Source organism: Abramis brama, assembly GCF_963993115.1.
Source record: "Abramis brama genome assembly, chromosome: 10".
Taxonomy (NCBI): Eukaryota; Metazoa; Chordata; class Actinopteri; order Cypriniformes; family Leuciscidae; genus Abramis; species Abramis brama.
Genome location: NC_139972.1, coordinates 10,520,930 through 10,547,393, shown reverse-complemented (window position 1 = coordinate 10,547,393; position 26,464 = coordinate 10,520,930). Strand labels below are relative to the sequence as shown.

At 36.6% G+C, this 26,464-nt stretch overlaps 1 protein-coding gene across 2 annotated transcripts in view; it reads right to left on the bottom strand.

Annotated features, from left to right (window-relative positions):
• Positions 1–2,159: 2,159 nt before the first annotated feature.
• The window catches only part of epha4l (eph receptor A4, like), a 39,133-nt gene continuing 14,828 nt past the window's right edge, over positions 2,160–26,464 (bottom strand). Inside the window, exons 4-18 of one of the 2 annotated variants that reach the window (XM_084125935.1) lie at positions 19,316–19,471; positions 17,680–18,015; positions 13,736–13,860; positions 13,338–13,497; positions 12,425–12,539; positions 12,055–12,107; positions 11,856–11,969; positions 11,588–11,773; positions 7,973–8,034; positions 7,570–7,779; positions 6,312–6,392; positions 5,088–5,237; positions 4,695–4,888; positions 3,687–3,848; positions 2,160–3,589 (exon numbers count right to left, since the gene is read on the bottom strand). In XM_084125935.1, coding sequence (XP_083982061.1) covers positions 3,475–3,589; positions 3,687–3,848; positions 4,695–4,888; positions 5,088–5,237; positions 6,312–6,392; positions 7,570–7,779; positions 7,973–8,034; positions 11,588–11,773; positions 11,856–11,969; positions 12,055–12,107; positions 12,425–12,539; positions 13,338–13,497; positions 13,736–13,860; positions 17,680–18,015; positions 19,316–19,471 — 2,219 coding nt within the window. In that variant the 3' untranslated portion in view covers positions 2,160–3,474. The remainder of the gene's footprint in view (positions 3,590–3,686; positions 3,849–4,694; positions 4,889–5,087; positions 5,238–6,311; positions 6,393–7,569; positions 7,780–7,972; positions 8,035–11,587; positions 11,774–11,855; positions 11,970–12,054; positions 12,108–12,424; positions 12,540–13,337; positions 13,498–13,735; positions 13,861–17,679; positions 18,016–19,315; positions 19,472–26,464) is intronic. The other variant, XM_084125936.1, reaches the window with a different exon arrangement.

The following is a 26,464-nucleotide window of genomic DNA, read 5'->3' as shown; positions in this document are numbered from 1 at the left end:
TGTTAATTGTCATGTAATAACTTCTGTGTGAACTGGCAATAAACATTTTTGTAATTGTGTCTATAATGTGATTGGCTAAACTTATTTTATTTCGGGTGCGGGTCTGGTGTCGGTTCTATTTTAAGCGGGTCGGGTCGGGTGCGGATTTTAATTTGTGCTGCTGTCGGAAAACGGGTCGGATGCGGTTTGAAGCACTGCGGGTACGGGCGGGTGCAGATTTACAAAATTGGACCCGTGCTGGACTCTGATGTACGGTTGAACGCCTAATCTCTCCATTGTCACGCTGGACATCAGGGCCCTATTTGCTGTCACTCTGAGCTACTGTAATGAGCCCGCAGTGAAACAGCCAATCAGAGCAGAACTCCTCATTACTATTCATGACCCTTCCAAATAAGGTAAAAACAGACCATTTTATTCTAGGGCCAATTTCTAGGGTTGAAAATGGACCTGTAAAACCATATCTGGACATTTTAAATGCCCTTAAATAAGCCACATACCCTCTATGTAGATATCAGAGACAAAATTAAAATATTATTTCAACACATTCTAGGGCACCTTTAATAAGAATGATAATGAAGACTTTAATTATATTTTTTTTCCTCTTCTCTCTGTAGTCTGAAGAACTGTGGAGCAACAGAAGCAAGCTGTGTTTTCCTGAGCTCAGCTTTGAGTTTAAACCCTTCACATCTGAAAGTGTTGGACCTGAGCTGGAATAACATAGGAGACTCAGGAGTGAAACATCTCTGTGCTGCTCTGGAGGAAGTTCAGTGTGCATTGGAAACACTAAAGTAAGTTACAACAAACTTAATTAGTAAGTTTTGACCTTTTATCTATTTTGATCAATTATGCAGTATAAACAGTCAATGGAGAGAAGACCTGCCCTAAAACTACTATTGCAACACTTCTATTTGTCCCAATGAAAATCGACATAAAATAATTTTCTACCGAATCAGGATATTCTGTGGGAAAAGTAAGGTTGGACTTTTATTTTATCCATCGGATATTCATTATAATGTGGTCGCGGTTTCTGAATGTTTTTAAAGATCAACAGCAGACTCTCACTCTTAAACTCCTGTTATGTTTAAAACTACATTTCAGTTTATCAATGTGGTCTACTTATATGATACTACTCTTTTTAATGTTGGCCTTTAAATTACCATCCACTTTGTATGGATAAAAAAAAAAAGTTCTTATGTGTAAATGACAGAATTACTTTTTTTGGGTTGAATGAATCCTTTAAAGTAATACTGTGTACTATAATTTGTATAATTAACAACTTTTTTGACTTTCAACTTGCAAAATCACCGCAGAAGGCTTTGAATCTCTTACTTCAACTCTAAAGTCAAATGCTCAGCTGAGAGAGCTGGACCTGGGCAACAACAGACCTGGAGATCAGGTAGTGGAGCTGCTGTCTGCTGTTCTCCATGATCCAAACTCTAGACTGAAAACACTGAGGTTCAGATATAGAAATCAGTGCATAGTTTTTGATAAAGTTGGAAAACCAAGCATGTGTTACAATGAATTTCTTTCTCAGGTTGGACAAATGTGGAATCACAGAGAAAAGTTGCACTGCTCTGGCTTCAGCTCTCAACTCAAAGACCTCCTATCTGACAGATCTGGATCTGAGTATTAATGATCTACGAGACTCAGGTGTGAAGAAGCTCTGTGTCGGACTGGAGGATCCTCACTGTACACTAGAGAAGCTGAGGTAAAAGAATTGAAACCTAATCAGATTTCCACACAAACTAAACCATTTATACCATTATTGGTTAACTTTTCCGCTGTCTGATAATCCACTCTGCTTTCTTCAGGTTGTCCAACTGTAATGTTACACATGAAGGTGTGACAGCACTGACCGAAGCTCTGAAATCAAATCCATCCCACCTGAAAGAGATCGATCTGCTTGAGAATGATCTGGAAGAGTCAGACTTGAATGTGATCACCACGATACTAGAAAAGTCATCATAAAAACAGAAAAACACAAACACTAATGTTTAAGATAACCCTTAAAAAAAGAGTGGGATAACTCATAAAATACAGTAACCATCATCAACTCATGGAAAGGATGTCATACTTAATATATATGGATGTTGTACAATGGATATGCATTTTTTTCCTGGATACTTATAGAGTGTTAACTACAAACAATTTCTTTGAAATTTTATTTTAAGAACTAGATACAAAAAGATCATAAATAAAGCTCATAAGTTAGGTGCACCTAAAGGTGGAAATACATAAACTGTGAAATTAAGATTCCTCAACCTGTTATCAAACCATTCTTAAATGTACTGCTGTTTTACAATGTTAAATTTACTGCAAAATGAATATTATGCTCACTGTGAAAATTAAATACATTACGTTAACATCTTTCTGCACATGTAAAGGGGAAAAAGTAAGAAAATGACAGAACTTAGAAGCTGTACATGAAAACGACTGCTGGTATTATATACATCATGAAGAAAACAATTAAAAACTATCATATGTACAAACAAAATCCTAGATTATGTACAGTGAAAAAAGTTTTAAAAATAGATCTGTGACTATGAAATTCTTGCAATGATTCAATTCAGCAATTTCGAACATTTTATCAAATTACATACACAGATTTAATTATTTGCGCATGACCTCTGGTTGTAGATTCAATGGTACTCAAAAGGTAGAGACATGGAAGTAAATTAAATGAAATTGAAAAGAGGAGAAAATAAAAAGACTGAAGGATCAGAAACCGTCAGATTAAGTCATTTACTTTGCTACTTCAAAAATGCAAAGATTGAATACACAGAACATGAGTAACTCAAGACTAAATCTTATCTGGATCTATCTTCTCATTCCCTTTATTTTTTTTTTTCAACAAATAAAGCAATATAATTTTCCATTCAGCAATGCCTCTAAAAGCTCCATCTGGCCTTCATAAAACAAACACACACTGTCCAAAAGGTCTGTTAGATTCGTTTACAATGGCTCAAAATCTCCCGAGGCAAAAGATCCGTTTGAATATAACGTTCAAATTTGATCCACAGGGAACAATTCCTTCCCGCTGATGATGACGATCGGCCATCCTGAAAAGATCCTGAGGAGAAAGGCGTTGTAGTCTGTTTGCACTTAGTTTAAATGGTTCTTTCCACTTACACAAGAACACTTCCCAAACTTTCTCCTGTCAAAAAATACTGCCTTGCTGCCTGGATCAAGAGGGTCAGAAACATCTCATCCGGAGAGACGCATTAAGTCACTTTAATTGTCGGCAAAAGGCCAGTTTAAAAATCCTTAGACATCATGAAGACAATCAGGGAAGAAAATGAAAAAAATTCCTCATAAAAGCACAAAGCGGTCCAGAAAAGTGCAGTTTAGCTCATTCATTCTGATCTTCATACCATTCATATTCCATTAAAGTGCAAGAGTGATGTGAAATATTCCGTCTCTCTTGTAATTCATGCTAACCAACATGATGCATTGTTTTTTTCCCTTCGTCACAGATCAGACAGGAATCTTTGTGTCTTGTCTTCGATGCATTCCAGACAATAAATCCTGCACGCTGCTCAGGATCTTCCTCTGATGTGCACTGCATGAGATTCCCATTTTGGCCAGATCCCTGTAAATGAGCAGCACAGGGGATATTTGTTAAGCTATAGTCATCTTCAAGCTCATCATGATGTGTAATTAGGTGTGTAATGTGGTGTGATGCTCACTCATGACTCATGGGTATGACGCTCTCTAAGCTGCAGTATCCTGCTGTGTTGAAGTTTTCTCTGTATTGGTCAAGTCCAATGATTTTCAGCCATTCGTCTACAGAACCCAAAGAGGGGGCGGAGCCTTCAGAGGGGGCATGGTGAAGCATGGATGGGTGGGGCCTGAGGGCAACAACATTACATAACATATTTTTTTCCGGGGAAAATTAACTTGCCAGAATTTATGTGTGTGTGGCATTATGCGTGTTTGCTTGTTTTGCTACTCTCATAGAGATTACATTTCCAAAACGCCCCTTAGAAGAACAGCAAAACCCGATTAAACTTTATAAAGGAACTGAATAAAATCGTAATTTTTATAATTTTGTACTTTTCAAAAAAGCTCATTTTAGGTTAAAACTGACACAAACTACTGTTCACTACTGTTACAAGTTTAGGGCCGGTCAGACTTTTTTTTAATGTTTTTGAGTCTTTAATGCTCACCAAGGCTACATTTTGTTTTATTAAAAAAGTGTGAATTATTATTACACATTTAAAATTACTTTTCTATTTGAATATATTTTAAAATAGAATTTATTCCTGTGATCAAAGCTGAATTTTCAGCATCATTAAATAAATAAAAGTATTAATTTCCAAACATTTGTATGCTATGCATGTATTGCAAAAACGTGGATCCATTTTACATACTGCTAACCGGGTTCTCTTTTAACTGTTACTCATGACGGGATTTTACAGAAGTTAACTAAAATGCATTCTGAAATATTTTGGCCCTCAATGACACATTAAATTTTGCAGGCCTTAGAGGTAATGTACAACAATGATAAGTCGAGATTAAATTTAAATCCCCAGAAGAATAGATAAACCTAATACAAATTCATAAGGGATTTTTTTCTTTTAATAAATATCTACAAAAGCCAAACACATATTTTAGGATTTGTACCAAAATATACCCAAAAGAGCAAAAAATTGTGAATGTAAAGTCCCAACGAGAATAAAAGTGTTGATGTGCACCTGCTGGCGTCTCCTGCCGTCCTCTTGAGCGTGGCAGGATTGCGTATGAGTTTGTCCAGCATGTTGACTATCTGGCTGAATTTGGGTCTGTCTGCGCGTTCCCTCATCCAGCACTCCAGCATGAGCTGATGCAAAGCCAGCGGGCACTCCATGGGCGGCGGCAACCGGTAGCCTTCCTCTATTGCCTTTATCACCTAGGAAACAGGAGAGAGGAAATGAGTGGCTGATCTTTCTGAACTACTGCTTTCAGTTAGTTTGTATAACTTGGCATGGCACACAATAGCACGATAAAGCAAAGTATTAATACTCTTTTAAGTGTGCCATGGGAATGCCAGCACAGAAGGCATGACAAGCTGTCGTAATTAATTAGATTTGTGGTACAGTGCCACTTACATCCTGGTTGCTCATGTCCCAATACGGTCGTTCGCCATATGACATCACTTCCCACATGACGATGCCGTAACTCCACACGTCACTGGCCGAGGTGAACTTCCTGTACATGATGGCTTCTGGAGCCGTCCAGCGGATTGGAATCTTCCCTCCCTGTGATTGACAGGTTCATGTTCATGTTAAACAGAATTAAAGCCTGTTTACACCATGATAACTATAACTAGAGTCCACACAATCCATCTTTAAAGCAGGATGGATTCTGATTGGCTGTCAATGTTTTTATCGTTCATCAGCTGGATAAAATCGTTCTGAAAGTGATTCCAACAATATTGTTTCTCTGTGCCGTTATCGTTATAGTTGTGGTGTCGACTCTGCTATTCTTCTATATTTAGAATGATTTATAAAACTATATCTTTATCATTATCATCACAGTTATCATCCTTGGTGTGAACGGGCCTTTATTCAACAGTGAATTCCGATCAACTAATTTGAATAAGTGACATTCCCAGAAGGTTGAAATTCCATATAACTGTATTGGAACCAGTGTTATTATTAACTAAACGTTAACAAAGATTAAAAAAAAAAAAATACAAATTTATTGCTCATTGTTAGTTAACCCTCTGAGGTTGGCAATCACGCCGGCGTGATTTGCTCGGGTTTTTTTTTATCAGTTCAAATGAGAGTCCAAATACTCTGTTGACTTTGATCTTACAAACCAGTTTCATACATCAATCTCTCCTGTTAAGTGTGTATTATTTTTGTGTATACTCACAATAAAAACAAAGTGTTGTGCTTTTTGCCAAATAAAGAAAAATAAACATGATGCGAGTTCTGCTTTCTCTCTGTCAGTGAAGTCAATTCTGAAACGCGTCCGAAAATGAACCAAAACTCAGCGAATACTCAGTCAAACAGGCATACAGACACACAGGCATGAAGCTTGAATTCTCTTATTTTAAATGAAGTAATTTTTATAAAAAACAAATATTCTCAGTTTATGTAATCTGTAAGAAAAGAGCGAGATGTCAGTCGTTCTCATCTCATCTAATTATTTTTAATGTGACCCCGCCCACGGAGAGCGTGCGCTATTCAAACGCAAATGACTGAGGTAATCCACGCAAACCTGTGAACGCCCCCATATCAGCTCGAGAAAACACAAGTTTATTCAGATCATTACTTGTTTACACCGTCTCGCAGCGCTGTGAGGAATAATAATAATGGAAAATGTACCTCAGAAGTGCGGGTATTTCGAGGAGCAAGGATCCGACTGAGCTGAGGAAGTTTTTTTTCCTTCTCAAGTGAATCGCGTTTCTGTGTGTGAATGAATGATGATGTTTTAGCAAACTGTATTGCTATACTGAGATGAGTAAAAATCGACTGAAATATGTTGAAATAAAATGTAGGCTATTTGTATTGCAACGTATTAAACTGCAAATTAACATTTATATGCCCTAATATTTCATAAAAACAACGTTACAGTCAGGCGAAATATGAAAGACAACATTTTGTTGACTAGATTTGGGTACAGTTTTTACTGTAGAATATACTGCCACATCAAATAAGCTTTTGTTTAGCAATTTCTGCTCATATATATATATATATATATATATATATATATATATATATATATATATATATATATATATATAAAATACTATTTTTGTCAAAAATAAAGTCATCAACTAAGATGTTAGCTGTTCCAATGTTGGCTATATTCAAACTAATGAATACATATGATAAAATGTAGGCCTATAATCATTTTTTTTTTTACAAAGAAAGAGTACACTTGAAATATTATTGAAATTGTAATTATTGTTATAATTGTAACCTTTTTAAAACATATTTACAAGATAGATGTAAGCAAAATCTTAAATGGTCAATATAAGTCTTCTTCTAAATATATCTTTTGTCCTTGCATTGTGGCTCAGTCAGTGTCACACCTGAATGAATGGCTCATTATGCAGAGTGGGTGGGACATTGTATTCTCAGGTGTAAACTACTCCTCCTTCACACCCCCTTGCAAATTGGCTTTCCAAGCAAAACCTGTTTTACACAATTTAAATCAATGTATTGTTTTATGTGAACGATTTTGACTAACATCCATTAGTCAAAAGTCTTGTGGACACATATTTAGTATGAGTTTTGTGGTCTTATTTCAGCAACTTTCATTTTTATTTTTTCCAATAACCACGCATAAACATTATTCTCTTAAAAATACAAACATCTACATTCATGTTGCTCACATATTATGGTAGCCCTGTTTGTGCTATATAGAGTGAATTTACACCTTTGCCATTATCATGTTTATAAATAACTGAAAAGCACAAATGTCAGGGGCATGTCAAAACATCCCAAGGGCCCCAAAAACACCTTAGACCCCAGAGGGTTAATGCATTAGCTAACATTAATGATTAGGACCTTATTGTAAAGTATTAGTGTTGTTACCTATAAATGTAAACTGTAAATTAATAAATGTAAACACTCGTACCCTGGTGGTATACGCTCCTTCTGGTTCATCTTCCAGCACTCTGGACATCCCAAAATCCGAGACTTTGCACACCAGGTTGCTGTTTACTAGGATGTTGCGTGCTGCGAGGTCCCTGTGAACGTAACTCATATCGGAGAGATATTTCATACCAGACGCGATTCCTCTCAGGATGCCCACCAGCTGGATAACGGTGAAGCGACCGTCATTCTTCTGAAAGAGGAAGCAACACTTCCGATTGTTCTTGAAATATATATATATATATATATATATATATATATATATTGGATTTATCCAGACAATGTAAAAAATTTACAATGAAATATGAAAATGAATGCAGAATTTAAGATAAATCTTTAATTTAAATGTAGAAACATACTGTATAGACACACAAACACAATCTTACTCTGAGAAACATGTCCAGTGAGCCATTCTCCATGTACTCAGTGATAATCATAACTGGCTTGCCTGCAATGAAAGAGAGACAACAAGAGAACAATTAAATTAATTAAATCCAAGTTTCTATAAAAAAAATAAAAATAAAAAATCTGACAAATCTAGCCTGACCAATCTTAGGATGAATCATTTTGTTGTATTCCTTATTTGTAAGTTGCTTTGAATAAAGACGTCTGCTAATTGAATACATGTAAATCTATTTAAAAAGCACAAAAACGTTCCCTCTGACAGTATTTGAATGCCAGAGATGCATTGGGCGCATGCAACAACGTTTCTTGAAACTTCTCATACATCGCACAAAACTCAGTGTCAACCAACCAGATGTAAACACTAGGCACAGAACATGAATATCACTAATTCAAACAGAACCAACACACACTGACAGCAGGCCTGCTGATTGACACTCACCAATGCTCCTTTCCTATAGAGGAAGTGCGGTAAATAAAGCTCGACCAGACACATTGTCGGCCATCTTTGTTGGGCTGGCCTTTCTGATGACCTTGAGGCAAGTTTGACTGACAGCTCTTCCAGAGTGCCTGAGGAGCAGGTGACCTCTGACCCCTCACACTCACTGTCTGAGTTTCCCAGCCCTGCCCCTTTACGCCCACCCTATTAGAATGCTAATGAGGTGTTTACTGACTTTTGTCAAGTTTTGCGTGTAAGGTTGAGCCTACAAGTATGTGTATGTTTGACAATGAACTCTGCAAGACAAGGGTTAGAATCTCCATCAAAACATAAATATTTTACTCATAATTTCAACAAAAACACTGATAACTTGCATTTGAAAAAAAAGAGTACCAGGAGTCCTACGTCAAACAGTCGCAAAGAAATGCTGTTGAATCATTGATGAGAGATACTGAGAGGCCCAGTAATACCATATTGCCTTATTTGCATATTTATATTCACTTCATACTAATTTACATTATGCAAATGAAGTATTCAACTCTATTAACTCTGCTGTAACACAAAGCAGGAGACTTAAGACGACTTTACAGTTTCATGGGGACATTTATGAGCTAAAATTAAATTAAATATTGACAGTGCTGGCTGGTGTTCACCTGTTAGAAATGTCTCCCACCAATTTAATTTACTAAGGAATTATAAATCAACGGTTTTGATGTCGCCTGCTGCTCAAGACATGATGTTTCTTTCAGCATGTACAGCCGAGTGTGGGAAATAAACACACAATACACAAATACATAACATACAAAAATAAACTGTTTATATAAAACTATTATTTAAATAACTTATGATTATATATATATATATATATATATATATATATATATATATATATGTGTGTGTGTGTGTGTGTGTGTGTGTGTGTGTGTGTGTGTGTTTAAATTGTGATTATAATCAACATATACAAACAAATATATTATAAAATATAAAAAAATGTTTTAATATGTTAAAATATGTTTAAAAAATGTTTTATATAAAAAATATATAAAAAAAAAAAATCACAATTTATGTAATGACATTTTGTTTCTGACATTTTGATATCTTTTAATTAAACTTTTATATATTTTCATATACACAATTTATAAATAATATAATAATATAATATATTTATATTTAATCTAAATTTATGTTATGACATTGTGTTTCTGACATTGCAAAAAAGAATCTTTTAATTAAACTCACAAAACTATTTTTTTTTTATTACACTCTCTTAGGGATAAACTAGTGCTGGTTTACTAAACATGAAATGAAAAGTAAGTAAACAGAAAAATAAAGTAGAAGGAAAGCCAAGACGAATAAGAAGCCAAATGTGTAGTGGGTGAAGGCTAACACTCTCTCTCTCTCTCTCTCTCTCTCTCTCCTCTCTCTCTCTCTCTCTCTCTCTCTCTCTCTCTCTCTCTCTCTCTCTCTCTCTCTCTCTCTCTCTCTCTCTCTCACACACACACACACACACACACACACACACAGCAGTGGCTGTAGGTTAGAGATATAGGGTGACACTCTAACTCCCAAACACATTTAGGCCTGACGAAGTGATTAATGAGTCTGCTGTGCTTTTTAGCTCACATTAGCCCCTCGGAGCGGCCCACTCCATCTGGAGACCACAAGGGTGAGTGTGTGTGCATCACACAGCAGTTTTTGTCAGGACACGCTCAGCAAGCAAACACACTGATAAGCTGGACATGCATACATAAACACACACGACCATTAGCACATCAAAAGGAAAACGACATGACCAGCCGGTTTCTTTAGGGGGTTTAAGCCTACTTAATATCCACACTTTTGACCATGTAGTGTTCAGGATAGGGTTTCACCAGCCGTTCCTAAGTTCTTAAATTGGAACGTAAAGTACAAACTAGAAGCTTAGTAACAACTAGTTAGTTTGAAACTAACTCTCTTCTTTATTTAGTTGCACCATTTGTTCTTAAGGCAGAAAGTAGCTAGAAGGTGGCAAGCTCTCTGTTAATGTAGGGGCATACTATGATGTTTACCCTCAATGATCCAATAGCAGACTTCAAGTACTTGAGCAGATGTTGTGTTTAAATGCTGTTTATCCTTGATTGTAACTTTTTTGCCTCACGTAACAAATGGTCAAAAATACGTTTCCATTAAATACAATTCTACTTAAAGGGGTCATGATTGAGAATTGAGAAATCAAAATTTTCTTGATCTTTCGACATATAAGAGGACATTGTACTATAAAAATATCCTGTAAGTTTCAGAACTCAAAACTTCTTTATTAGTCCAAAAACTTTGACAACTGAGCTAATCCATAACGGTAGATGACGGTAATCCATATGACCCTAGTGGAAAAATCCATATCTTCTGAAGCAAAACAATAGGTGTGTGTAAGAACAATCCTAAGGGCCAGATTTACTAAGCAGGGAAATAAAAGTGCAGATGGAAAGTTCTGCACGTGATCTACTGACGACACGGAAATTAAAGAACACAGACGCAGACGGATAATTTCCATAATGACCACCACAATCTACCAGTTAGCGTCTGGTTTAAGATGCTAAGTTTAAATAATGGCGCAAATACCAGTAAATTGACTAGCGCAAACCTTCGTAAATCACCTTGGATGATTCATTTAAATACTCTCCTCCCATAAATTTTGCATCTGAAAGGGAAACACGCAAATGCAATAAGGTTAGCCGCAAAAATAACTGGTGTCCACGCCTTTCCAGCGCAAATTTTTCACTGCTTGTCTTTAGTAAATGTCTAAAAATGTCTAGTCGTTTTTTTGATGGTTTTTAAGGGTTTGCACTGGAGCAAGCTGTTAGTAAATCTGGCCCTAATATTTTAACTAATTTAACTATAAATCATCACTTCTGATCTACAGTCATACGAAAAACCCAAGCGTCAACCGAGCGGCACCCATTCACTTGTATTATATGGACTCACAAAGATTGATTAATACTTTCATAAAAATCTTCATTTGTGTTTATCTGAAGAAAGAAAGTCAAATACATCAGGGATGTCATGAGGGTGAGTAAATGATGTGAGCTATCCCTTTAAGGCAAGTCAAACCTCATGAAAACATCCCAAATTAAAAATGACTGCAGAAGACAAATAAAAGCCCTTGATGTCAACATTGACTTACATTTGGTGACCACGCCCTCCAGGTGAATGATATTGGGATGGTCAAACTGGCCAATGACACTGGCCTCGCTCAGGAAGTCCAGCCTCTGCTGCTCGGTGAACCCTGCCTTCAGCGTCTTGATGGCCACACAGATCTCACGCTTTCCAGGAAGTTTCAGACGGCCGCTACACACCTCGCCAAACTCACCTACAGTCACAGTGAGTCATATTTACATGCATCTCTCATTAACAGATGACATTTTTAAGACATAAAAGGATTGTTAACGTACCGATGCCGATCACCTTCTCGATCTTGATACAGGAGGTACTGATTTCCTTAGCGAACTCCCTGATGGCCTGGTTGGGGTCTTCATAGGTGAAAGGGTCCACATATATTCTCACCCCTGCCGGCAAATTTAACAGGTTTGAAAATGGAATTTTTTTTTTTTGTTTGTTCCAGCTGTGGACTAATAAAAGGTGTTTGCTTACCTGGCTTCAGGTTTTTCTCCTCGGCCTGTTTAGTTTGGCTGTATTTGCTCCTCCTGAGATGAAAATATACACAATTATTTAGCATTTATTCTTTTATTGGTCTATCAGTGTTATTTTAGTATTATTTAGATAATATTTATTAATTTTAGTTTGTTTTAGTAATATTATGAGCTTTTGTCATTTTTATTATGACATTGTTTCGTTTTGAATATTTTTATTTCAGTTTCAGTAAGTTTAATAAAAAATGTTATCTAAAACTCATTTTATTTTATTGCAGCTTTACTTCAGTTAATTTTAATAGTTGTAGTTTTAGTTGACAATATCAACACTGGTCTATCGATACAGAAAATAATAGCAGATGTTCTGTCACCTTTTGGTGATGATGAAGGTAATGATGAGGATGAGGAGGAGAACCACCACACATCCGGCCACCAGCAGCAGCAGCACAGCAGAGCTCATGAATCCTCCAACAACAGGAGCTGCGACTGAGAGAAACACAAACACTGCATTCATATACACAAAAGAGTGCCAGGAAGAACCTAAAAAACAAACAAACCTTTTTGTTCTCAGTATGAAAAACTGTTTAAAGAACCTTTGTCACTATGAAGAATCTTTTGAACCACAAAGGTTCTTAATGGAACCATACTGCAAATAATGAACCTAGTGGTGCACGATTAATCAAAATAAAACTGAAATCGTGATATGGCTTAGAGGAATTATCAAATCACAAGGCTGCGATTTATTTAAATAAACACATGTGCTGCATGTTTCAGAGTTAAGCGCAGAACTGTGGTAATTTACAATTGAGCAGCTCATGATCCTCTGTATTCTTTTTATTTAGTAATAATAATAAAAGTAATAATAATAATAATAATAATAATAATAATAATAATAATAATAATAATAAGTATTTATTATTATTATTATAGAGCTGTCAAAACACAAACTTTTATGTTAGATGCGATTAACAAACATTATTGGCCAAATTGTAGTCCTACAATTAAGCCCTTTTTTATATAGCTTTTTAAAATACAATTGCAATTTTTATCAGAAATAATCGCAATTTTCTATTTTTAAGAGTGTGTGTCTTATTTTTAAATGTCAGGCCTAAAATATTTCATATTTTTCATCAGTTTAGTCAGCCTCCAATGTCAGTGACTAGCAATTAAACAGATTTCGAATATAGTTTTTATTCATTTTATTTGAGTAGTCTAAATATATCTGATCCTAGATCATTCCAACTCATTCAAAAACACACTGTTGAATATGATCTGTACACCCACCAGTGTTGGTGCTGAACTCGAAGGGGGCGCTGAACTCTCCGTAGCCCGCGGCGGTGCGAGCGCGCACGTGAAACACGTAGGAGGTCAGCGGGGTCAGATCTTTAATATCAGCATTACGAGACATCGTCTTTACGATGCGATAACTCCTCTCATTCTGATCCTGAGATTTAAAAATAAAGAGAGAGACAGAGAACAGAAGACAAGAGGAAGGTAAGAGGGTCAATAGGGGGACATTTGAGGGCTATTTTAACTCCAATAAAACTTCACTTCCTGTTTATCCAGACAGCAAGTGTCCACAGGGGATTGCTATATTGTCTCTTAAAGGAACAGTGCACCTAAAATAAATATTTAGGATGAACTTTAAAATACAACAGAAGAAGATGTTTCCCATCATTCACCTTCTCGTAGTATTTAACCTCATATTCCAGAATGACACCGTTGGGCTTCTCGGGTTCGTCCCAGAACAGAGAGAGCGTGTGGCGGGTGATGTCCTTACTCTCAACAGTCATGACCGTAGAGGGAGCTGAAGAGAGACAGAAGGAGTTAATATTTTTATGTTTACTAAATTTGACTTTTGTCAGGTTTTCCTGAGACATCTGTCTTTCTTTCTGTCTATCACATCAGAAACAAACAGAGAGAGAAAGGATAAACCCAGAGGACAAGGAGACCTTTTCTTCTTCTAAACCGTGGATTTGGAGTTAAGACCGCTATTGTCTGTTTGGTCTCTTTTCCCCCCAAAGCTGTTTTTGTTGAGGGTGAGAAAGTCAAACAGACAGAATCAGACACAACAGAGATGCGTTGACTTCTCTGCTTTTCCAAAGACACATCACACAGAGTCGAAAACACAATAATAAAAGAGAAAAACAGCAAAAGAAAGTGAAAACAGAACTGGGGGATGTGAAGAAAGAAGAAGAAGAAGAAAATGTCCATGTATTATTTTCCTCTACCAAACAGAAGAACTCCAGATATCTAAACCACAGAAAGCTTGCCATATTTCTACAGAATCCAAATGCTGTCTTTGGCGAAGTCCTACACATCCCCTTCTGTATATTTTGGCTAATTAAGGGTGTTCGTTAAATCAAGCATGTCTATTACTATTGCTCATATCTGGAGTTGAACAAACTTCTAACTCTAAGGCCACAATGTTTCAGAAAACGTGATGTTTTTTTTGTTTTTTTTAAATGTGCTAGATGTTCTATGTTCTATGTGCATAATGTTCTAGTGTGAAATTAAAAACTACCTAGGAACAATATAGAGCATCCAATCAATCACCTAACATCCACCTACCAAAAACACATAGCAACACCCTGGCAACCACTGACAACACCCTGACATCATGGCAGTGAGTTTTACATGGGCAAACTCACACTTTCTTCTTCTTCAAAAAAGAAAATGCAAACAAACTAGCATGACTTTCAGCTATCTAACTATTATCTCTATTTAACATATTTTACCATATATTGTCTAATTTAAACATTTTAATCTAAAATGATAAAAAGCTTGTTTGTAGGGTTGCACAATTCAGTCAAATCAATAAGACTATAAAATAAATAAATAATTGTAACGATTTTTTTAAATAATTAAATATTGTTATTATTAAAATAATAAACTAAATAAGAAATATTACTATTGTAATATTTCACTGTAAAAGAAAAAAATATCTAGTATTTAATTAAAATAAAATATAATATTATTAAAATTGCACTACTAATATTCATTACCTGTATTAAGTTTTCATTTTCAAATGTTAAACCATCAAGCTTTTATTTTGAAGGAAAACTGCAGGAAGCGCTTAAAGCTTCACTTTTGTTGACAAGAGCCGGTTTATAAGCGCTCATTAAAAGTTTGGGAAAATGATTGGCACATGTTGCGTTTTCAAATGCACATTATAAACGCCCCAAACTCAGAGCAAATGCAGAGATGAGTTCATGTGGAGCAGTATTTACTGTGAACCGAGCCGCTCTGAGACACTTAAGACACATGATGATGATCTGCACGTGTAAATGAACACAGTGCTGTGCTTCACTCTGAAACATACTGTTCATGTATTTAATTAGATTACAGCCTTTGTGATTTAATAATTGCACTAAGCCATAACCCGATTTCAGTTTTATTTTGATTAATCATGCAGCGCCCTACTATCCAGACCAATTTCCCCCCACAATCAGCACAGAAAATGTACAAAAAGTGCACAGATTCATTGTTGGCCTATCTTTAAGCATCCTAAATTCAAGTGCTAAAGCTAGAGTTTCATGCATTAGCGTGTGTGTGACCGTTAAACAATTGGATCCCCCGCCAGCTGTAGCAGCAGCTCGACAGCGGCCCTCTTCCATCTCACAGATCCGTCTTCCTCTGCCAGGCCCGACAGACTAAACGTGATTTAGGGGCGTCCCTCGGGGGACTCGGAGACGACCCCCTCCAGCCAAAAACACAGGGGTCACCGCCCCCCTTCAACCACCTAACACACTCATCTCTAACACACATCCATCATGCCGTCTGCTCTGACAGATATGGGCCGTAATGGAGTTGTGGGTGTGTGTGTGTCTGGCTGAGATAACGTCAAAGAGAGAATTGAAACCGAGAATTGCTGTGTATAAAATGTATACAATTTAAAACACCCAGCAGATGAGCAATATGATATGCGTCTTCGTTGCTCAAATACAGATTTCACATACAAAGTTTTATAATAATATTTGATTACTGATCAGACTTAGAAAATAGGTGTTTTTGGTTGTAAAAGTTTCTTCAAAATAATCACACAAATACAATTGTTCAGAATTTCAAGGTTAAATATATTGTCACAAATAATCTGTAATAATAAAACAAAAATCTGTAATACAAAATAATTGTTTGTTTTTACTCTTATTAGAGGCGTATGAATGATTTGAAAAGTGAATCAGATTTATAAAGCAACAAACAGCATGTTCCAGTATTTTTTACGATGGTTAAGGAGGTTTTACGCAGCTTCCCATTCCATGAAACTTTAACAAATCTGACTACGACAGCAGGAATATATTGTGTTTTGTGTATTAAACGTCATGTCAGTAGCATATACGTTAAGAAGCATATGTTAATTATTGTAAATATACACACACAAGTGCCCAGTGCATGTCTAAGTAGGACACATATATTCAGGTCGTCTGTTCTGTCGCCAAAGGCACGTCAATGCATGACAAAACCCCACCCTTCCACACTACGCCCTACGCCCTACACCCTACACTCCACACTCCGATCCCTCAGGCTGATTTACAGGCTTGGGTTGTCACAGAAAGTTCCGGATCTCCAGCTAACGCTCTATTCCGATGGAAACCCAAGACACCATCAAGAGCACAGACCGCATATCACAAGTCGGCAATTACACACACACACACACAGTCATGAATCAAAATAGACTGTATTTGACGCTCTACATGTGTGTGTGTTTGTAATGGAGCAGAAAGGTCATGCAGAAGTTCTCCGTAGGTGATTAGGCGAGTGAAATTGAAACTTGTGAAATGTTTTCTCTGAACATTAGGTGAGAAATATAATAGATTACCAAAAGTTTTTTTTTTTTTTTACGTTTTTGAAATAAAGTCTCTTCTGCTCACCAGGGCTGCATTGATTTGATCTAAAACACAGTAAAAACAGTAATATTGTGAAATATTATTTCACATTTAAAATGGAACTATTTTCCATTTGAATATATTTTAAAATGTAATTTATTCGTGTGATCAAAGCTGAATTTTCAGCATCAAATCAAGCTGATTTGCTCAATTATTATTGGTGCTCAAATATGAATGGTTCTTATTATTTATGTTGAAAACAGTTTTTGTGGCTTAATATTGTATACAAAAACAAAATCAAATTCCTTGCCAAATAGAAAGTTCAAAAGTATAAATGTCGTTATTGTCACTTTTGATCAATTTCACTTTTCGATCGATTTCAACTAAAATATTGGGCAGATGTTGAAATGTTAAAATACTGAACAGTTTTAAACAATGATAATAATCATAAATGTTTCTTGAGTAGCAAATCATCATATTATACTGATTTCTGAAGGATCATGTGACACTGAAGACTGGAGTAATGATGCTGAAAATTCAGCTTTGATCACAGGAATAAATTACATTTTAAAATATATTACAATAGAAAATAATTATTTTAACTTGTAATAATATTTCACAATATTACTGTTTTTACTGTATTTTTGATCAAATAAATGCAGCCTTTGTGAGCAGAAGAGACTTATTTCAAAAACATTAAAAAATAATAATTATTCTAAACTTTTGGCCAGTTTATTTCACATGCAAACATGACATCTGATTAAATTTGAGCATGTTTGGAGACACACACACACACTTACCAGCCTGGTTGGTGGTGAGTGTGACAGACACGGCCTGCTCCAGGCTGGGGTTGTGTTTGGACACCCCGTTGACGGCCCAGATCTGGAAGGTGTAGTTGGTGTGCGCCTGCAGCTGATGAACGGACACCCGCGTGGAGCGCAGACTCAGACGCTGCGGAGAGTATCGCACGTCGTCCCCGCACAGCGCGCATCTCTGCGTGTCTCGCACACACTGCTTACACACCACGTTATAGGTGAGATCCTGACGGCCTCCGGAGGAGAGGGGCGGACTCCATTCCAACAGCACCGACGTCTCATTGACATTAGATATCAGGTTGTGTGGAGCAGATGGAGGACCTGTGATAGACACAGAGAGTCTGAGTGCATATCCTTCACATAAAAATAGGCTGCTATTCCATTTAGCTAGAGATATACTGGAAAATTGGTTTATTTTTAAATAACAATGTTGCATATATGTATGTTTCCACAAAAATATTAAGGAGCACAACTGTTTTCAACTCTGATAATAAATTAGAAATATTTCCTGAGCAGCAGATCAGCATATTATACTCATTTCGGAATGATCATGTGACACTGAAGAGTAATGATGTTGAAAATGCAGCTTTGATCACAAAATGAATTACATTATCAAATATATTGCAATAGAAAATTGTTATTTTCAATCTGTAATAATTTTTATGAATGAATGATTTTATGAATGAATGACGTAATAATTTTTCACAATATTGCAGTTTTTTCTGTATTTCTGATCAAATAAATGCAACCTTATATATATGAATTTATATATATATATATATATATATATATATATATATATAAATAAATAAATAAATAAATAAATATTTGTTGTAAAACAATCAGAATTATGTAAATTCTGATTGGATGAGCCACACTTTTTATTGTTCTAGTTAAATTTAATTAGTGTGTGTGTGTGTGTGTGTGTGTGTGTGTACCATTCTGTATACTTTAAAACTTTTCTTCCCCAATGAATAGGAGGATGAGAGAAAAAACAAAAACAGAAGGAGAGGAAAAACAGCGTCTGTTATACAAAGAGACAGAGCTGGTCATTAGTATGGAAGAGAGAGAGAGAGAAAGAGAGAAAGAGGACAGACGGACAGCTGGTAGAGTGAGACTGATACAGTCTCATTTAAATTTATTTATTTGATGTGAGGAACATCTGCTGCACATGAAAGGATGTAAACAGAAATAATTACATGCCCATGCACGACATACATTAGAAATTTTGCTTTCAATTAGTTATTTCTTTATATTTACATTTTTCAGACAATATGTTTCAGCTCTTTTTTCCTTTTAAAGCTAATTTGTAATTAATTCAAATTTAATTTTGAAATTAAATGACATTATGATGCTATAAGTTGTTCAAGAGGGAACATCTGGTTTTTAAAAATATATATTTATAATTGTTTTATTAATAAAGATGCGTATTAAATGGAAACTTTACCACTTGACCCAATATAGTAAAATATTCAAATACATTTTAAAATAAAATCTTTAAAGTCACTCAAATACCTATTTACATGGTACTTACAAGGTCCATGTAAATCACCATCATAGCAGTTTCCAAAAACATGTTACACCCACTTCAAACTGGTGCGTATGTTTGCGTTCAACTCACGTGTGCAAGGCATGGCAGCCGGATCAGTCTCCGATCTGTAATATCCCTGGTCACAATCACAGGAAGTGTCTCCTTCTTTCATGGAGTAACTGTGCAGTGGACATTTACGACAACCACCGTCCGAAGAAAGAGACCTGTAGTAGCCCACCTTACACACTACGAGAGAAGAGAGATACAGGATGATGTTAACTCTGAGTAAATACTGTTACCCAGATAACACGTATGAATCACATTATTATGAGTCATTATTAAATGATTAGATCATGAAATGATTATAAAGTATATAAGCAGGCAAAGATGGAACATGAAAAGCCATCACCAACGAAACAATGATGCATTTATGATGGAGAGAAAAGCCAGGAAAGGGAGGTGAAGTCAAGAGAGCGAGAGACAGACCAGAGGATGATGAATGAGGAATTCTGGGTGTTTTCCCAGCATGCACCAGTCACCTTTAATTCTCCCATCCATATATCTGAGTAAAACATGTTTTGACATCATAAATAAAGAATTCGTGATGTTTAAATAATCTCCTCCTACTCCTCCCTGCCTGAAAAACATCACTGTTTTTCATCGTCCTTATCACTCATTTACGTGCAAACACGTGCGTGCACATCGCTCAGTGTTTAGATGTCTGTGTGCATATGGATGAAAACTGGGAGGATGAAAGATGCCTTAGACTCCAGCACACTACTATAAACTTCTACCCGACTCCAGAGACCAAACAGAAACAATGGGAACATGAGGTCAAGGTTTGGCTGGTTAGCATGATCCTGCTATCTCCTGCTGGTAGATGTGCTAACTAAAACATATGATTTCTTTTTTGCATTAATAACCATTCAAAAGTAGCCATGAATGGGAATGCAAACAGATAAATTTCATAAAAGTCAAATAAATGAGTTCCAGCCACCCAAAAGTCATGTATTTTAAGGTGTTTACACGACACCGATGAACTAAAAATGGAAACGTTTTTCCTTTGCATTTTTCACGTAGACGACAGCGCTTTCAAAATGATCCTCGTTCACAAGGACCCGTGAAAATGACTAAAAACGCGGTGTTTTTCATGCCAGGCCAGTAGTTGGCGATGTCACTTTATAAAGAAACACTACGCGCCTATAGACTGAACATGTAATACGCATGACGTCACGGTTTTCACAAAAACACGTTTTTGTAGTTTACACTGAGATGATAACGGTATTGTTTTCTTTGAAGCCTGTTTTCAAAAGTTTGCATTTTCAGGCCCTCAAAAAGCCGTGTAAAATAAATGAACGGCCAAAACGCATAAAAAGTTTTCCATTTTTAGTTGAAAACTGTGTTGTGTAACGGCCCCTTAATAACTCATTTCAGTCATTAATGCAATTTTTCTTTTATTTACAATATTAAACAATATTACATATAATATGAACACAGCGAATCATTCATGCATACTTAACCATGTAAAGCCTGACATAAAAATCCAATTGTTTAAAAATGAAAGAGTTTATTGAACCTTTAGAGAAAAAAATCTTTAAAAAACGTTGTATATGCTTTTTGTTTGTTTGTTGAGAATCATATTTGAAACGTCAGGCTTTTATGGATTATATACTGTAGTGTTATGATATAGTGAGAATATGGAGATGTCAGAGGACTATATTTTATTCAGAGGCCCAAACTGGCAAAAATATGCAATTTGATGCAGATGTTGTAATTTATATGGTTAAAAAGTAAAAGTAAATTCTGATCTTACATGCATAAACTCACTGCATATCAGCTGTTACTCTATATCTCCCAATAATATGTCTTAGCAAGATGATATTTAAATGCTTAAATTGTATGATCAAAGCTCTGTAATTTTTATTTGGGGAGCAAAACATTTAATGCAATGCAATACAATGATGATTGAAAGATGTACAAATAAACATTCCTCAAAAGCCTATAATGTATCATATTTGTTAGTTCACATATATATAGTTCATATATACATGAAAAAAAAATAATAAAAAAAATAAATAAATAAAAAAATAAATAAATTATATATATATATATATATATATATATATATATATATATATATATATATATAAAATATTAATTACAATATAAAAGTTATTCTTACATTTACAAAATCAGATTTTACAGCAAAAAGACACATGTACCATGATCCAAAAGTGGACATTTCTAGAATGCCTTTTACTTGATAAGAGCGTATAAACTATCAATCAGACGACAGAAGGCATGTAGTAGATTGTGTGCAACAGATTCAGCAAAGAGTTTAGAGAAGTCCATGTATCAAATATAATACAGTAGACTTTACAAGGTTAAAATGTTGCTAGAAACCTTCTAGGATAAATAAAACAGAAACTGGAAGGAACAAATAAACGCCACAAGGATCTCCTAAGGCTCTTAGATGTTCCTCTGCTAATCCTAATGAAGGGAACAGATTATCGCCATCAATCTCGGACTCTAATCTCAGTTTAAGATTGATCCAGAGGTGCAGGAGACGCCAAAGGAAGAGGAAATCATCTCTCATTCGCTCTTCCCACTGAACTTAATCTTCACTGAACTGAATGAGCTTTTCTGTAGAGAAAAACCTTCACAGACATCCAAACACACACTACATGACAAGACCCTCTGAGATAAGGGGACAAAGAAAAGCGTCTTCTGGTTTCCAACACACATTCCAGCATTTTCTGACTTCTGCGGGACGAAGAGCAGCATATCATTACATTTCTGACCCCTCAAATCAACGTCTTTCCATTAGTGAGACGCTGAGAGATGGACGAGTCACGATGAGAGACAGACTGCATCAGTGGGTGGACTGAAAATCACTCCTCAAAATACTCAAACACACACACACACTTATACTTATTAAACAGCATCGTGAATGTCTCGTCTTGTTCTGATTATCTCTGATTTTCTCTTCTCTTGTTATTTTCTTTATTCTACTCTAAAACTGTTGTCACTCATTTCTCAGTCTTCATCCCACCTATACAACACAGACACTCATGTTAAAGGGTAACTCTCGGCAAATTGCAACCTAGGCTATTTTTGTTAATCTACCCGAGTCAAACATTTGTGTAAAAGCATAGTTAGAATGGAAATGCCACTTTTAAAATTGACCGTATTTTCGTTTTCGGTCAAATTGTGCTCGAAGTATCACCAGGGGCTCTACACATGAACTCGAGCATCGACAATATTGTTTGTGTACACAAAGTTTACTACAAAGAAAGGTTTTGTACGACTCACTTTATCAGTTAGTGTTTCTAACTGGCTGGAATTTCGTCAGTCAAAAGTAGTCGATCTCCGAATGCAACGTAACATGAGGAGAGTAAAGATGGAAAGCTCAGTTCATTACGTTGCATCCCGAACACTAACTGATAAAGTGAGTCATACAAAACCTTTCTTTGTAGTAAACTTTGTTTAAAAGCATAATCAGAATGGAAACGCCACTTTTAAGTTTGACCGTATTTTCGTTTTAGGTTAAAATGCCTTGTGAATGGGAGTGAATGGTCAAAAGTTTGAGGTCATGTTTTGTAATGTTTTTGAAAAAGGTCTCTTGTGCTCACCAAGGCTGCATTTATTTGATCAACCATACATTATTATTACAATTTAAAATAACTGTTTTCTATTTGAATATATTGTAAAATGTAATTTATTCCTGTGATCAAAGCTGAATTTTCAGCATCATTACTCCAGTCTTCAGTGTCACATGATCCTTCAGAAATCATTATAATATGTTGATTTGCTGCTCAAGAAAAATGTATTATTATGATCAATATTGAAAACAGCTGTGCTGCTTCATATTTTAGTGGAAACCGTGATCATTTATTTTAAAGGATTCTTTGATGAATAGAACTTTGTTTGAGGAACAGACTGAAATTTAAGTACACAAAAGAACATATGGACAATTAAAATGATTTTTTTTTAAGTTGTTTTCACTGTATGGAAAAGATGAACAATTGTTTTCCCCACAAAAAAAATAATTTGGTGTGATATGATGATGAGATCATTTTCAGGTGAACTATCCCTTTAAGAAAACCAGAAGTCAATGGGAAGTCTCAATTTAGATAGCTAGATAAGTGTATGTGTGTGTGTGTGTGTGTGTGTGTGTGTGTGTGTGTGTGTGTGTGTGTGTGTGTGTGTGTGTGTGTGTGTAATGATGGTTTGCAGAGCACTAGGATTTTTTTAGACAAAAACATCAAGATCAGGTTCCTCTCCTGAGGGCATGGAAGATCTCTCTCTCACACACACACACACACACACACACACTCACACACGCACACGCACACGCACACGCACACACACACACACACACACACACACACACACACACACACACACACACACACAAAGTGAAAGAAACATCAATTGGCTTTTTGTCTCATGGTCTGGCATCTGTTGTTCTACATGGTTTAGCCACTAATTAACAATTACCTCTGACCCCCCCTCCCAACACACACACACACACACACACACGGGTCCATCAGTGTGATTGATGACAAACATGCGGAGGGCGAGGGGATCACATTGATTGATGACTCACTCGCTCCACATGTTGACCTTGACCCCACCCTGAGGCCTACAACACTAACCGATTCATACAAGCCCGACTTCACCTTAACAAACTCTATTCTCATTACCAGAGGAAGTCGTCCATCTCCCGATGCCTCCGACGAGCTCTAGTAATAATATTAACCTGAACTAAAGCACATCTCCTTTAACTCTTGAGTAGATATCGATGGTCATGTGGAGTCTTTGATGCTGGTCCTCATCTGGCATCTTAACTACCCAAGCAGAGAAAAACATCACATGAGATCTTCGTAATATCTCAACTTCTGCTCCTAGAAAGCAATGAGATTAAATCGAGAGCAAATAAAGACTCTCAGTTTCTCACATGCATCTCCTGTAGGGTTTCAACAGAGATTCAGATTTAGCAAGATGTGATATGAACTCAGATATTTCTCATCAAATTCACCAAATGATCTGAGCCGTTATTTATTTCTGAGCTGCTATTGGCACTTATTTTTTAGCTCTAAAATCGTACTATTTGGTCAAGAATCATCTGACACAACCTAGGTACTTAAATTAAACATAATTAGGAACTCCGTTAGGTTTGCTGAGCTATAAAAGAACAACCTCTGAGCAATACAAAATATTCTCTGGGTGGAGTAACCAACCAATTTGCTTGGTAAATCAGAAGTTGTTTAGCCTGGCAAGCCAGACCTACATCAAGATGTTAGGTCTGGCAACTCACCATAGACACGGCTCAATCCGAGGGGCGAGATAAACGGCTGTCTTTCAAATTCCCTCTGCACGCAATAGGACAGCGCTTCAACCAACCAGAGCGTTTTCCCAACAGCGGAGCGTTGATAGATTCAACTTTTGAATCTGGCCGGCAAAACTACGAACACATCTTCCTTTTTTAAGAATGACTTAAGTGCCGTTCTTTGCTCTTTTCTCAAAGAAAAACTTAACTCCAAGTCCTACAGAGTCGCGGACAAAGCCGATTCGAAAGACTGTTCTCCAGCAGCAGCCATTCTTTGTTTTCAAGTAGCAGGGAACCGTCGCAACTCTGTCGTCATTATGTTAAGCCCGCCCCGCCTACTCTATACACGACGTGATTGGCCTGACCCAATTTAGTTTTTTCCAGCTCGAAAGTCAATGGAGAGTTGCTAGACTACCCTGGCTGCAAAATAAATTTTGCTGCCGCTAGGGTGCGTCTAGATTTCTAGGCTAGAAGTTGTTGGTTATGATAGAAAATAAATTCGCATATATATTTTTTTTTTAACTGAGATCATGATTCTGAACCGACAAATAAACAAAACAATGTATTTTACCAGAGGTTCTAAAGAAAAATGTTAGCTTCAGTCTATTTAAAATGTTTAATTAATTTGAAAGATTTCAAATTAAGATTTCACTGAAAGATTTTAAGTGAATCTTGGTCCCATTTCATTTTGGTATGTTCTTCACACAAAGCTAATTTACTGTATATATTTTGGGTGAATATGACTCTAAAGGCATACTTACAAAGCTGAGTTAAGGTCCGAAATTTTTGCGAGTTAAAAAATAAATACGACCTCACGTTGTTTCAATCACATTTACACACTGCCTCTGAAACGTCATAAATAAATTCGGATCGGCTTTGATTTTCTGTGTTTTATCGCATCTGTAGCAAGCATTTTGGAGGTGTTTTGACAAATCAGAGCCACCAAAAGACGAATACAAAAAAACGCAAACGAACGTTTCGGACTCGGTGTGCAAGGACATTTAAGGCCCCGATCACACCAAACATGTTTTTGCAGTGAGAGGCGCCTTTTTTCATGGCAGTGAGCGTACTGTGCACTGTTTATGTGCCCCAGGCGCCTCGCGTTTTTGCAGTTGAAAAAAAAATTCGCCCCCGACGTCATCGCGTTTCTTTCCACTGTCCAATCGAATGAATCGAGAGGCGGGCCTTCCGTTGTAGTGATGAAAGCTACAGTTGCTTTGAGCGCCTGGAGAGTGCAATGATGGAGGATAAACTTATGGTGCTCTCACAGGTTACCAGGAGCTTAACGACTTCACGAACCGTAACTACCACAATGTTAACAGGAAGTAAATAAAGTTAATAAAAGGCTGATTTGATGTTTACTTGACTGACAGGACAGCTTTTTCATGTTTTCAACATAAAAAACGCAGCGGCACTGCTCGTTCTGTGTGATCGGGGCTGTGCTGTGCGCCTCGTGTTTTCGACCTAACGCGTTTTTTGCAGTGAGAGGCGCCTATTTTCAATTGTTTTCCTATGGAAGTAAGCGTTCTGCGCGCTGTTTATGCACCCCAGGCACCTCACGTTTTACCGCCTGCTGCACCTCGCGTTTTTGCAGTTGAAAAAAAAGCAACTTTGAGCAGAAAAAGCAGCCAACGTCATCGCGTTTTTTTTTTTTTTTTAGAGCGCTCGCTATTAGACTGACCGGACAGCTGACTCGGTGGTTGCTTAGCAACATAAAAAACGCAGCGCACTGCCAGTTCTGTGTGATTGGGGCCGATTGGCAGTGCTGCGTGCCTCGCGTTTTCGAACCTGAAAAACACGTTTGGTGTGATAGGGGCCTAAGGCTGCTCTGTGCCTGCTCAAAATTCGGAGTCAAGACGTAATGCCACGTAAAAGCCTGACTAAATTATGCCTGCTCTGACCCACTT